Below are 14282 nucleotides of genomic sequence, written 5' to 3' on the forward strand. Positions count from 1 at the left end.
AGAACTAGTCTGTTTGGTAACATCGCTAATAGACCAGACACTAACTAGAGGTAAGAGACAGAACTAGTCTGTTTGGTAACATCGCTAATAGACCAGACACTAACTAGAGGTAAGAGACAGAACTAGTCTGTTTGGTAACATCGCTAATAGACCAGACACTAACTAGACGTAAGAGACAGAACTAGTCTGTTTGGTAACATCGCTAATAGACCAGACACTAACTAGAGGCATTAGACAGAACTAGTCTGTTTGGTAACATCGCTAACAGACCAGACACTAACTAGAGTTAAGAGACAGAACTAGTCTGTTTGGTAACATCGCTAATAGACCAGACGCTAACTAGAGGTAAGAGACAGAACTAGTCTGTTTGGTAACATCGCTAACAGACCAGACACTAACTCAAGTCTATTAATCTAAAGTGGAAGTTGGGAGAGTTATATTTGAGTGTTTCAGTGAAACGTGAGGGAGGCCCCGCTCTCTCGCTTTCCCAGATGCTTAGTTAATTTCATTCCGATCTCCTTTGCATTATTGTAGCCTTTTCTGTAGCCTGTCAACTATGTGTCTATCTATCCCTGTTCTCTCCTCTCCGCACAGGCCATACAAACGCTTCACACGGCGTGGCTGCTGCCACTCTAATCTGGTGGTCCCTGCGCGCACGACTCATGTGGAGTTCCAGGTCTCCGGTAGCCTCTGGAACTGCCGTTCTGCGGCCAACAAGGCAGAGTTAATCTCAGCCTATGCCACCCCCCAGTCCCTCGACTTCTTGGCGCTGACGGAAACATGGATTACCACAGAAAACACTGCTACTCCTACTGCTCTTTCCTCGTCTGATCATGTGTTCTCGCATACCCCGAGAGCATCTGGTCAGCACGGCAGTGGCACAGGAATCCTCATCTCTCCCAAGTGGACATTCTCTCTTTTCCCCCTGACCCATCTGTCTATCTCCTCATTTGAATTCCATGCTGTCACGGTCACTAGCCCATTCAAGCTTAACATCCTTGTCATTTATCGCCCTCCAAGTTCCCTTGGAGAGTTCATCAATGAGCTTGACGCCTTGATAAGTTCCTTTCCTGAGGATGGCTCACCCCTCACAGTTCAGGGTGACTTTAACCTCCCTACGTCTGCCTTTGACTCATTTCTCTCTGCCTCCTTCTTTCCACTCCTTTCCTCTTTTGACCTCACCCTCACACTGTCGCCCCCTACTCACAAGGCAGGCATACGCTTGACCTCATCTTTACTAGATGCTGTTCTTCTACCAATCTCACTGCAACTCCCCTCCAAATCTCCGACCACTACTTTGTATCCTTTTCTCTCTCTCTCTCGCTCTCCTCCAACACTACTCACTCTGTCCCTACTCAGATGGTAATGTGCCGTTGCAACCTTCGCTCTCTCTCTCCCGCTACTCTCTCCTCTTCCATCCTATCATCTCTTCCCTCTGCTAAATCCTTCTCCCGCCAATCTCCTGATTCTGCCTCCTCAACCCTCCTCTCCTCCTTCTCTGAATCTTTTGACTCTCTATGTCCCCTATCCTCCCGGCCGGCTCGGTCCTCCCCTCCTGCTCCGTGGCTTGACGATTCATTCTGAGCTCAGAGAACTGGGCTCCGGGCAGCCGAGCGGAAATGGAGGAAAACTAGACTCCCTGCGGACCTGTCATCTTTCCACTCCCTCCTCTCTACATTCTCTTCTTCTGTTTCTGCTGCTAAAGCCACTTTCTACCACTCTAAATTTCAAGCCTCTGCCTCTAACCCTAGGAAGATCTTTGCCACCTTCTGCTCCCTGCTGAATCCACCTCCTCCTCCCCCTCCTTCCTCCCTCTCTGTGGATGTCTTCGTCAACCATTTTAAAAAGAATGTTGACGACATCCAATCCTCATTTATTAAGTCAAATGACACCGCTGGTCCTGCTCACACTGCCCTACCCAATGCTTTGACTTCTTTCTCCCCTCTCTCTCCAGATGAAATCTTGCGACTTGTGATGGCCGGCGGCCAACAACCTGCCCACTTGACCCTATCTCCTCCTCTCTTCTCCAGACCATTTCCAGAGACCTTCTCCCTTACCTCACCTCACTCATCAACTCATCCTTGTCCGCTGGCTATGTCCCTTCCATCTTCAAGAAAGCGTGAGTTGCACCCCTCCTCAAAAAACGTACACTCGATCCCTCCGATGTCAACAACTACAGACCAGTATCCCTTCTTTCTTTTCTCTCCAAAACTCTTGAGCGTGCCATCTATAGCCAACTCTCCTGCTATCTCTCTCAGAATGACCTTCTTGATCCAAACCAGTCAGGTTTCAAGACTGGTCATTCAACTGAGACTGCTCTTCTCTGTGTCACGGAGGCTCTCCGCACTGCTAAAGCTAACTCTCTCTCTCCTCTGCTCTAATCCTTCTAGACCTATCTGCTGCCTTTGATACTGTGAACCATCAGATCCTCCTCTCCACCCTCTCCGAGTTGGGCATCTCCAGCGCGGCTCACTCTTGGATTGCGTCCTACCTGACAGGTCGCACCTACCAGGTTGCGCGGAAGCTCGCACCACATGCTCACCACTGGTGTCCCCCAGGGCTCAGTTCTAGGCCATCTCCTATTCTCTCTATACACCAAGTCACTTGGCTCTGTCATATCCTCACATGATCTCTCCTATCATTGCTACGCAGACGACACACAATTAATCTTCTCCTTTCCCCCTTCTGATAACCAGGTAGCGAATCGCATCTATGCATGTCTGGCAGACATATCAGTGTGGATGTCGGATCACCACCTCAAGCTGAACCTCGGCAAGACAGAGCTGCTCTTCCTCCCAGGGAAGGACTGCCCGCTCCATGATCTCGCCATCACGGTTGACAACTCCGTTGTGTCCTCCTCCCAGAGTGCAAAGAACCTTGGCGTGACCCTGGACAACACCCTGTCGTTCTTCGCTAACATCAAAGCGGTGACCCGATCCTGTAGGTTCATGCTCTACAGCATTCGCAGAGTATGATCCTACCTTACACAGGAAGCGGCACAGGTCCTAATCCAGGCACTTGTCATCTCCCGTCTGGATTACTGCAACTCGCTGTTGGCTGGGCTCCCTGCCTGTGCCATTAAACCCCTACAACTCATCCAGAACACTTCAGCCCGTCTGGTGTTCAACCTTCCCATGTTCTCTCACGTCACCCCGCTCCTCCGCACACTCCACTGGCTTCCAGTTGAAGCTTGAATCTGCTACAAGACCATGGTGCTTGCCTACGGAGATGTGAGGGGAATGGCACCTCCTTAACATCAGGGTATGATCAGTCCCTACACCCAAACGAGGGCATTGCGTCCTTCCACCTCTGGCCTGCTGGTCCCCCTACCTCTGCGGAAGCACAGTTCCCGCTCAGCCCAGTCAAAACTGTTTGCTGCTCTGGCACACCAATGGTGGAACAAGCTCCCTCACAACACCAGGACAGCGGAGTAACTGACCACCTTCCGGAGACACTTGAAACCCTACCTCTTTAAGGAATACCTGGGATAGTATAAAAGTCATCCAGGTACCAGATTTTACAAAAATACAAAAATATATATAAAAAACAAATGAAAATTATAAATATACTCGAAAATGTATGAATTAAAATTTTAGAAAAATATTTTTAAATAAATTGTAAAGTAGTTGTCCCACTGGCTATCATAAGGTGAATGCACCAATTTGTAAGTCGCTCTGGATAAGAGCGTCTGCTAAATGACGTAAATGTAAATGTAAATGTAATGTGTAGCCCAACCACCTCATCAGTGAAAACATCTAAAAATGTCATGCATCTCATACCATCACACTTGGTTTGCATTAGAAATTCTGATTTGCATGTTTTTTCTATGTGTAAGCATAAGGTCTGAGGCCAGAAATGTCTCAATGTAAACGATATGCCATAACGACAAATAAAATGTGGGAAACAGGATAAAAAGATGTGCATGTTTTTTCTAAGTGTAAGCATAAGGTCTGAGGCCAGAAATGTCTCAATGTAAACGATATGCCATTATGACAAGTAAAATGTGGGAAACAGGATTTTAAAAATTGATTAATTGAAAGATTTATCCATCATCATTAAATTGTATATTTACCTTTGTGATAAAAAAAGGCACCAAGAGAAAGACATCATGAGTAGTATAATAAATCCAAAGATTAACCAGGTAGATTATACAAAAAGTTACAATAAATTATGAAAATCAACATTTGAATTAGAACATAAAATTCACTCTGTTACTATTTATTTTAATTAGAGTAATACAATTTGAGCTAAAATGTCAGATATTATCAATTAGTAATAATCAGCCCTGAATTCATTTGTGTATTGATAACAACCTGTTGTTCAATTCCCATCAGTAGAAACATTTTATTAGAAGATAAAACAATAACAAAATCATAAAAAATAACAGGACCAAGTAAACAATTAAGGACATAATTAATACAGGAAAGGATAGAAATTGTATATTTATTTCAGGTTTATCAAAATGAACAATGTATCTGAAAGAGAGCAAATACGTTGTATTTAGAAAGGCCTACAATGCACACATTTCCATTCCATGTCCAGGAGTTATAATATAATATGCCATTTAGCAGACGCTTTTATCCAAAGCGACTTACAGTCATGTGTGCATACATTTTTAAGTATGGGTGGTCCCGGGGATCGAACCCACTACCCTGGCGTTACAAGAGCCATGCTCTACCAATTGAGCTACAGAGGACCATATTCAATAGTTGAATTCAAATCCTTCCAGAAACTCTGAAAAAATAATATTTTGTTCATATAATTGTTGATAACCAAAACGGCACCAGAACTTGTTCTTGTTCTTGTACTTTCTCTCTTTTACACATTTGGCACTTACAACATTTTCATATAGAAATTTATATTTTTTTCATGCAGAATTTCATGAATTTAGTCATTTTTGTAATGTACATTTACTTTTTAAAATGTGTTTTATAAAAATGGCTGTTCAAACATGTGTACCATTCTTAGATGTTACACATCGTTTTGGGCAAACATTTTAATACATTGTTGTTGTTTTTATTGTCAGATTCTGCGATTCAGATTACTGAAATACCTAGCCTTTGTCCTTAAACTCTTAGTCTGGTAGGCTATCCCTTATTGTGAATTTAAGTTTCATAAACATAACATCCGCGTTTAATTTGTTTTTTAAATCTACTTTTAGATTCTTCTTCATCCAAACTTGATGCTTGATAGCTACCCAAACACTGTTGGATAATCAAACAACTTTGATCTTAATCGAATCTTTCCTACAACAGGACTAGCTTTTTGAAAAACATGTAGACTATTCGATTGTGAATTGTATGGTTTACTATTCACACTATGTATTTCACTGCATTGATTAGGGGTGCATCCTAGAGATTCAATCCCAAGCAACCACCAGATGACACAAGAGAGCAACACCTTTCATGTAAATTCCACATTCTGAAATTAAATAGATACCCAGGCCTACCTATTGCTGTCAAGGTCTAAAAAAAAGAAACTACACATCGAAAGAAACAAACACAGTCAAGACACACAACTGAACAATATTGAAGTATCTAATAATGACAAAGGCTTTTTTGGGGGGAGAAAAATAATAGAAAATATATTGCTGCCTATTTCCAATCGGCTACACACTACACGACTGTACTAGGCTGTCTATCAATGTAATTAAATTAACACTAGATGGTGCTACGCTGTTACCTATATCAACATGACTGCACTGAGTTCCTAGGGAGCAACACTCACTGTTCCATGTTGGCGCTATTTGTACAGGCATCCAATCAGCCACGAGAGTAGCAGCAGGTGAGGCTGCGCCAACACCGGGAGAGGCAGAGGCATTATGGCTGGACACATCGCAGCTGGTAGCTGCAAACAGCTTAGACAATATACATTAGACTAGTATCGATACAAACTACCCTCTCCATCTTTCCTCAGGAACTGATAGCCTATCCATCAGTAGCTATATTCTCGGCAATGGTGAACAATAGGTAAGCTAAACCGCTGCAAATGTGTTCCCACTTCTTTCTATGGCCTAATGTTCTGCAACTAATTAACCATAAACGTTATGCAAGTATGCCTTGGACCAGGCAACGCAGAGACTGGAGAGGGGGTCATATGAGCCAAAGCTAGATTCTGTTACAATAATGAAAAAATATTAGATTTATTTCATATTCTTCCGGGTACTTATAGGCTTTATAATCCATGCCATTAGCTAGCATCCAAACAGTTTGTTACCATGTGGACATTCTTACCTAAATTCTATTTAAATTCATTAGGCTATACTTTCTAAAAGGCTATATCCCGAAGATGGAGAGGCAATAGGCAAAACAGCTGCGAAACCAAAGACAGTGCAGGATGAAGATAGGCTAAAATTGCTTCTCCAATAGAAATCCCTGATCACACTTGTAGGCGATGTCATGGCGACCTTAGCTCGCTAAGCTCATGCGTAGAAAGACGTTTAACGGTCGTCTCGCGCCGACATGCGCATGTGCAGACCGTCAATCGACGGCACTGCTTCGATATAAGGTTGTTTTTTACGAAAAATGAAAACCTGTCAGTTTGTCACTTTCACGAGGTTGGAATAATGACATATTCATTTACTTAAGACATTGGTTCGAATCTAGGTTGTACCTTTAGATTTCGAGAAAATTAACAAATAAGGAATAATTTTGTACATCTTTCATTGACTTCGCAAACCCCAAACCCAGGCCTTGTCTGTTTCGCAAGCGTTCCCGGAAGTCTCGCGATGTTGTGCCTCTGGGTTTAGAAACTCTATGGCGAAACTCTTCAGTCTCCAGTCGCTGAGTTGAGATATTAACCCTTGCCAGACCGCTACCTCCATTGCTTGATTGAGGCCTTCCGACACCGGGCACTAGATGGCGTTCATCCTTATTGAATTGTACAATATATATTTTTAATAATGCATGGTCAATTTCCCTAGGTTACCCTTGGGGGAGTAATTTATTATATGCTATAGTTGATATGAATGGGAAACGGTGGAATCTGTATATTTCATACAGTTCATACATTTACTTTCAGTTATCTTGGGCATTCAACAACTGGTTATGAAAGTGCACCCTCTTCAATGACATCCCAAGTGCAGGAGGCTAATGTGTAGTCTAGATGCAAGACATTCTCGATGCATTCTGGGCCTATTTAATAAACATCCCTGCTCTTCTTCACAGATATTCAGGGGAGTGACCTCGCAGGGGACAACCTCAAATAAATGCGTCACGGTCACCATGCCTCAGATTATTCTGAAATAAGAAACTGTTAAAATCATTATGAATGCGATACGTTTTTATATGGGGAGTGTAACTCAATCCAGTCCAATCCAATAAAAGCTGCTTTGTGTGAGTGTGTTTGAGAGTAGTGTGTGCGTGTGTGTGTGTGTGTGTGTGTGTGTGTGTGTGTGTGTGTGTGTGTGTGTGTGTGTGTGTGTGTGTGTGTGTGTGTGTGTGTGTGTGTGTGTGTGTGTGTGTGTGTGTGTTTCGGTTTCAGCTGTGTGACAGGAGTTTTTTTTTTTTTCAAGGCCACCATTGTTTTTAGTTCCACTAATGAGAATCCGATAGTATGCTACACTGAACAAAAATATAAATGCAACATGCAACAATTTCAAAGGTTTTACTGAATTACAGTTCATATAAGGAAAACATTTAATTGAAATAAATTCATTAGGCCCTAATCTATGGATTTCACATGACTGGGAATATAGATATGCATCTGTTGGTCACAGATACCTTTAAAAAAAAAGGGTAGGGCCGTGGATCAGAAAACCAGTCAGTATCTGGTGTGACCACCATTTGCCTCATGCAGCGCAACACATCTCCTTCATAGAGTTGATCAGGCTGTTGATTGTGGCCTGTTGAATGTTGTCCCACTCCTCTTCAATGGCTGTGTGAAGTTGCTGGATATTGGTGGGAACTGGAACACGCTGTCAGTCAGGTCAAGACCCTGGTGAGGATGACGAGCATGCAGATGAGATGGTTTCTGACAGTTTGTGCAGAAATTATTTGGTTGTGCAAACCCACAGTTTCATCAGCTGTCCGGGTGGCTGGTCTCAGACGATCCCGCTGATGAAGAAGCCGGATGTGGAGGTCCTGGGCTGGTGGTCTGCACGTGGTCTGCGGTTGTGAGGCCAGTTGGACGTACTGCCAAATTCTCAAAAACGACATTGGTAGAGAAATGGTAGAGAAATTAACATTAACTTCTCTGGAAACAGCTCTGGTGGACATTCCTCCAGTCAGCATGCCAATTGCACACTCCTCAAAACTTGAGCTATCAGAGGCATTGTGTTGTGTGACAAAACTGCACATTATAGAGTGGCCTTTTATTGGCCTCAGTACAAGGTGCACCTGTGTAATGATCATGCTGTTTAATCAGCTTCTTGATATGCCACACCTGTCAGGTGGAGGAACTATCTTGACAAAAGAGAAATGCTCACTAACAGGGATGTAAATTATTATTATTATTATTATGTAAAGAAATTTGTGCCAAAAAAAATTTGATAAATAAGCTTTTTGTGCCTATGGAAAATTTCTGGGATCTTTTATTTCAGCTCATGAGGACATGGGACCAACACTTTACATGTTGCGTTTATATTTTTGTTCAGTATGTTTGAGACTTAGTTATTCTACCATATGGTTTAAATAGATTAATTGTCCAATATTTAATTTCCCTTTCATTTGTTTCAACATAACGTTTTTAATATCCATAATCTGATTTATTGGGCACAATTGTGTATTTCAAAACTTGACGGACTAAAGATTTAAAACCTAAGATATAACCTCATTGAGCTCAGCAGTTTAGCCAAGCGGTAGCCTCAGAGAACGACCAATAGTTTACACATGCACCAAAATAAAAGGTCCACAATCTTCATTTGATTCCAATTGCGAATTTCTTACCTTTATTTAAAATCGAATCATTCGTTCCCCGTTTCACTATCTCGACCTGCTAATGCATTGGAAGAGATCAACATGAGCCAGAGGAACCCTCGGCGTCCTCTGTTAACCCCCTAACGTTAATCCTTGCCTCTCTTCCATCAATGCCCGGGCCCCTCCCAGCCACTCACTTTGAATGGAAAAAATTTCCTGATTATCACCATACATTATAAGGACCCCAATATCACTCGGAAAGGATCTCAGATTATCGGAAAGGGTTACAAGATTAGGCAATACAATCGACATTTGCGCAAAGACTATATGGATGTAGAGCCCATTTTACGCATGGTTTTCTCACAAAACTGTTAAAAAAAAGAGACATTCGATCTAAATATAATGTGTACAATCTGATTATGATATATTTATACTTTACATTGTAGTTTAAACAGTTAAATTGTAGTTTTCTCTACATTACTTAGAGTTGTTAATGTTGGTAGCAGCCTAATGATTTTTTTGAGCAATGTGAACCTTGTTGGCACTCAAAAGCTAGACTGCAAAAAAGTGCTCAATGGTAGAAAATGGAATGAAACCCAATGAACTCGATAAAATTAAATGAGAGAGAGAGAGAGAGAGAGAGAGAGAGAGAGAGAGAGAGAGAGAGAGGCTCTCCGGTGGCCTCGGCATTTCTGGTTGAAAAGCGTTAAGAACTGAGAAGTACCAAGCACATTACCAATTATGCATGGCTACTTTCACCTCATAACTGTGACTATACATGGGCTGATTATGTTTTACCCTCTGTCCTCACCGTTTATATCATGCACACAACACATAAGGCTATAGTCTGAGTTTTCTGTTTCCAAATCCTCCTCAATCTTCCCAATAGGCGCTGACTCAGTTGGATGCGTTTATCCCCCAAATGATACCTGAGAAAATAACTGCTTCGGTAACATCTGATACGGCTGCTGCCTGGTCATTCTGGCCTAATGTTCCACGCTGCGTTTGTGCTGAGCTCCTATTCCTCTCATATTCTGCATCTTCACAAACACAACTTGAAGGCGGGTTGAAGTGTGAGGTGGGGGCTGGGGTCCATCAGGGAATTCCTGCAGCAGTGTGGGCGTGTTTACATGGTATTGGGAGTATTTCTCCCCCACTCCCCTTCATGAAGAATTCCCCTAACCTTCGCCCTGGCTAACCTCTGTGTTTTGAACCCTCTGTCATGTTATTTATGACATGGTCTAATTATCGGGGTAATCGTTTTTATTTCGACAATTCTATTATAATATTGTATTAAAACCAGGTGTTATTACGCACGAATAGTCTTTATGCAGCCTGTTAAATGTGTACCATGCAAGGAACACATACGCCTATCTGTGAGATATTTCTGCTTACCTTAACTCTTACCTTAACCATTTTACATTTCAACTTCAATTGGGTATGGACGTCCTAAGGATCCCGTATTGCACCGCCGAACCTAATAGTAGCCAGAAAGCATGTAAATTGACAGTCACGTGAACAGAGCAAGCGAAAACCATAGAAGAATATGCTGAAAATCTATGGCGGAACGTACGGTGGATCATGCACGCTAAAGTATGGTTGCTCGAATTAGAATATTCGACTGATGCAGAAGAATAAACAATATCAAGACCAGCAGGGCTTAAATCACCGAAGGTTGGAGCAGAAACTTGGCAGGGAAACATGGCCGAAGGTTATTCTATATTCTATGTATATCTGCTTAGATTGTCTCTCTGCGGTCCCTCTTTCCTGGGAAAGGAGAGGGGACTGACTGTAGCCTCCGAGATGTTGTTGGGTATCTCTGTCCAATATGTTGTGTTATGTAGCATACACCGCCACGGCGTTTGCTATTTCTATATACTTGAGTTTTTTTGTGCGCTTTTTGCAGAGGTTCATGGGAGACAATGGACACCTGTCCTTTGCGTCAAATACAAAGTTATTTCACCCTTGTTGTTAGAAAATTAAAAGTGATGCTGGTGCAGGTGAAAGTTCATAGCTGATATATAAACACTTCAATATCGAAGTTGAAGTAGCCTATGATTTATCAGATGCCTGGCCGCTCTGGAAAATAAATACTTTGCATATGAACTGTGGACATGACAGAATACATTTTAGAAGTGGAATAATTTGCCCAAATAAGTTTTACTGAAACGAATGGGAAATGATTTAATTGATGTTTTAACATTGTATTTTCAACTTGCTTTCAGGAGGGGTGGGCAAAAGTGGCGATAGAGGAGAGGAGCCCGGATCCTTGCAGGGTGGGCAGCAACAGTCCATGCACGGCGCTGGCCACTGCAAGTGGTTCAATGTGCGGATGGGCTTCGGGTTTATATCCATGACTAGTCGTGGGGGAACTCCCGTAGATCCTGCTATGGATGTATTTGTTCACCAAGTAAGTTATGTTGAACCATCTATGGATACAAATAATCAGCCAATAGATAGTCAAGCTGAAACCTCATGTCTACACGAGCTGGATACAAATTGTCCCACTCCTATACAAGGTGACCACACAGTGCAGGCTATTGGATAGTTTGTATCTCTATCACATATCTCTGAGACACATGCACATTGTTGAGGGGCAGTGGTAACATTGTAACACCTAAGTTGTAGCATCAGGAGTATCATAGATTCTGAGTCCTCATGAATGAGCTGTCATTTAGGATGTGTGTAGGCCTACAGGAAATATTTAACATTTGGAAAATTGTTATAGTAATATAGTTTTGCATTGTAAAAATGGTTGATTGATAGATGTTAATTGTCATGTTTTATAGACCCAGAAGACAGGAGGAAGGGCCTCTCTATAAGAGGGGGTTTTCTGAAGCCAAAGAAAAGATAGGTGGTGCATGCATGGTGGTGGTCATGTTCCAACTTCACAACCATGTTTTGGACATTATTTAACTCCTGTGTGGGCTTTAGACTGTGTATGTTATAGCGCTGGCTTCCTTCACCACCCTGTGCCATTTTGCGAGATTCTATTGACACTTTACAGCCCAATCAGAGCCAGAATTCCATCCAATACACAAAACAATTGCCACATTTTAGGTGTGCTTGATTTAGCTTGCCCAATCCCCATCCCGTGCAGATCAGTTGGATCTTGCAATGCCAGGGTTGTGGGTTAGATTCCCACGGGACCAGTACGAAAATGTATGCACTTACTACTGTAAGTTGCTCTGGATAAGAGTGTCTGCTAAATGACTAAAATGTAAATGTAGTAGGATTTGCTTGGGCAGCATAGGCTTGGGGAGTGGTGTGGTGGGGGACATAGTGTAGGATGCGATGAGAGACTGGCTGGAGTGGATCCTTGGTTATGACCGCCCATCAGTCCATCTCATCTCACTGTGTGTTTGGCAGGCTCCTCCTTCCTTCCAGGGCTAATACCAGTCTTTGTTTCTTCCTCTTCCTGGTTGGTTTTTTTCCCTCAAAAGAAAATAAAAAATTGCTACCTACTTGTGTTCACATGACTTCCTCCTTACAGTGAGTCATCTGTTGATAGAGGGACTGAAACTAGAGTAGACTGATTTCTATGGCCAGCTGATGAAATGCATATGACGACAGTGCAGCTAACTGCTAACCGACACTGTTGGAGCAATACAGTTGCAGTATGTTATCTGTCTGTGTGCTTTTGACCACTGCTTCTGTTTGATGTTGAATCACTGTCTCCATGGGCTTTCGAGACTCTGCAATTACAATTAATTTTAACTGGGTACATGAGACTGATTTCTGGGAATGTTTCACAAATTTACGTGGATTTATATACTGTAGGTTCCCTTGCATAGCTTGAATGTGACTAACAAATGAGTAACATGATGCCTCTGTAGAGAGGACTGTGGAGAGACCACATATGGATTTGTAGAATGTCCTGAAGTACTGCTTCAAGTGGGGGAATTGCTCTCTTTAAACTGGGAATATGTTGTAATCTGTTGACGATGAAACATTTGAAGCTCAACAAATGCCTGTGGTATATTCAGGAGTTAAACTAGCTGAGGCCTGACCCAGCCTGAACTCTAGGGTTTTGTCATTTTTTCAACATGTCTGTCCTCTCCAACCCTCTCATTCATATCACGTTTCTCTCAATCAAGCCGTCCAGTGGCAAAAGCTTCCTCCACTATTGGAAGAGCTATTAAATAGACACTGTGCTGTATATACCCCGCACCCCTTCCTCTTTCTCATGTCCCTCCTTTCTCCTTGATCTCTTTTTCTGTCTTTCCCTTCTCTTCTATGCCCTTTTTAATTCCCACATTCTCCAGGCCGACTTACACCCTCCCCCAATCGAAAACAGGCAAAATGGCTGCTGTGCTGGGTTGGTCTGTGGTAGCCCAGAGTTTAGGTGGCTCCAGCAGGGCTAACAGAGAGCTGGGCTGAGGGCTGATGGCTCAGATATGTCAGGAGGAGGACAAGGTGTCTGGAGCAGAGAATCCCATTCCCTTTGGGAGCCTGAACCTATATGCTTTGACTTCTGTTGAAACTCAAATCAGTGACTGCGAGTGACTAGTAGAAATATGGGCTGGATGAGTTTTGTTGGCCTCTGTAAAGATGAACTAGGGTTAAGTTTAGTTGCATGTTGTTTCATCAGGATTCATGAGTTATACCGCAATAATTTATGTTACTGTAAACATAACTTTCACAGAAGTCAAATAATGTTTGTTTTAATCAGTGGTATCCCCTTTGTGTATTAGAAAAAGTTATTATGTATTGTGAACTGGGGATAAATTGGCTTAATTAATGCTGTTGTTGAGGTAACAGTAGCTGTAAATGTATGAATTAATTTTGTAAACATTTATTTTGGGCAAGATCAATGAAAATGTAATTAGATGTAAAATAGTAAAATGGTAAAAGTTGTTTTAAAAAAGTTGTTTAAGAAAAGGAATACATCTCTAATTGAGAGATTATTAGGATATTATTTGAATATATTCAAAACCTAAATTATCTGTGTAATAGTATTACCATTAATATACTGTTTATATACTATATATGCCTACTATTTACATTTTTATAATAAAATAATTGTGAAATAGTATTTGCTATTTGGTAATTGTGTTTTTCTTTGATGGATGACATTTATTTTTTTAAACTCATGAACCTCAAACAAGCAATGATTATTATTTGACACATGAATAGATCATACATACAATTATGTTTCTAACAAATAAGGAAAGGGAACCAACTGTTTTAAAGTTTCACAAACAGTAAGATATGATTTTGTTTTTTATACATATTTTATACCTGTAAAAAGTATGATTTTGTATTTTATAATGGGATAAGAGTGATGATAATAGTATGAATGATAATATATTTGTTATTGCAAGTTTATATTCAACAAATGCATTTTTTACACCAAAATCCTTTGTTTCACTTGCCATTAAATAATTGTAGAAACATTTTGTGATCTATATTAACTGAATGCCTAAG

At 41.6% G+C, this 14282-nt stretch overlaps 1 protein-coding gene across 2 annotated transcripts; it reads left to right on the forward strand.

Annotated features, from left to right (window-relative positions):
* The first annotated feature begins 10378 nt into the window (after positions 1-10378).
* On the forward strand, positions 10379-13828 carry LOC121586002 (protein lin-28 homolog B-like). 2 transcript variants are annotated; one of them, XR_006658449.1, is made up of 3 exons: positions 10379-10566; positions 11081-11265; positions 11645-13828. XR_006658449.1 is itself a non-coding variant. In XM_045214343.1 (3 exons), exons 1-3 carry the CDS (start codon positions 10557-10559, stop codon positions 13217-13219), a joined length of 294 nt encoding a protein of 97 aa, XP_045070278.1. In that variant the 5' UTR covers positions 10379-10556; the 3' UTR covers positions 13220-13828. The 2 variants fall into 2 exon arrangements, 1 of the variants encoding a protein (XP_045070278.1); XM_045214343.1 differs by having other exon boundaries at positions 13121-13828.
* The last annotated feature ends 454 nt before the right edge of the window (positions 13829-14282 follow it).

Source organism: Coregonus clupeaformis, unplaced genomic scaffold (genome assembly GCF_020615455.1).
Source record: "Coregonus clupeaformis isolate EN_2021a unplaced genomic scaffold, ASM2061545v1 scaf0239, whole genome shotgun sequence".
NCBI classification, from domain to species: Eukaryota; Metazoa; Chordata; class Actinopteri; order Salmoniformes; family Salmonidae; genus Coregonus; species Coregonus clupeaformis.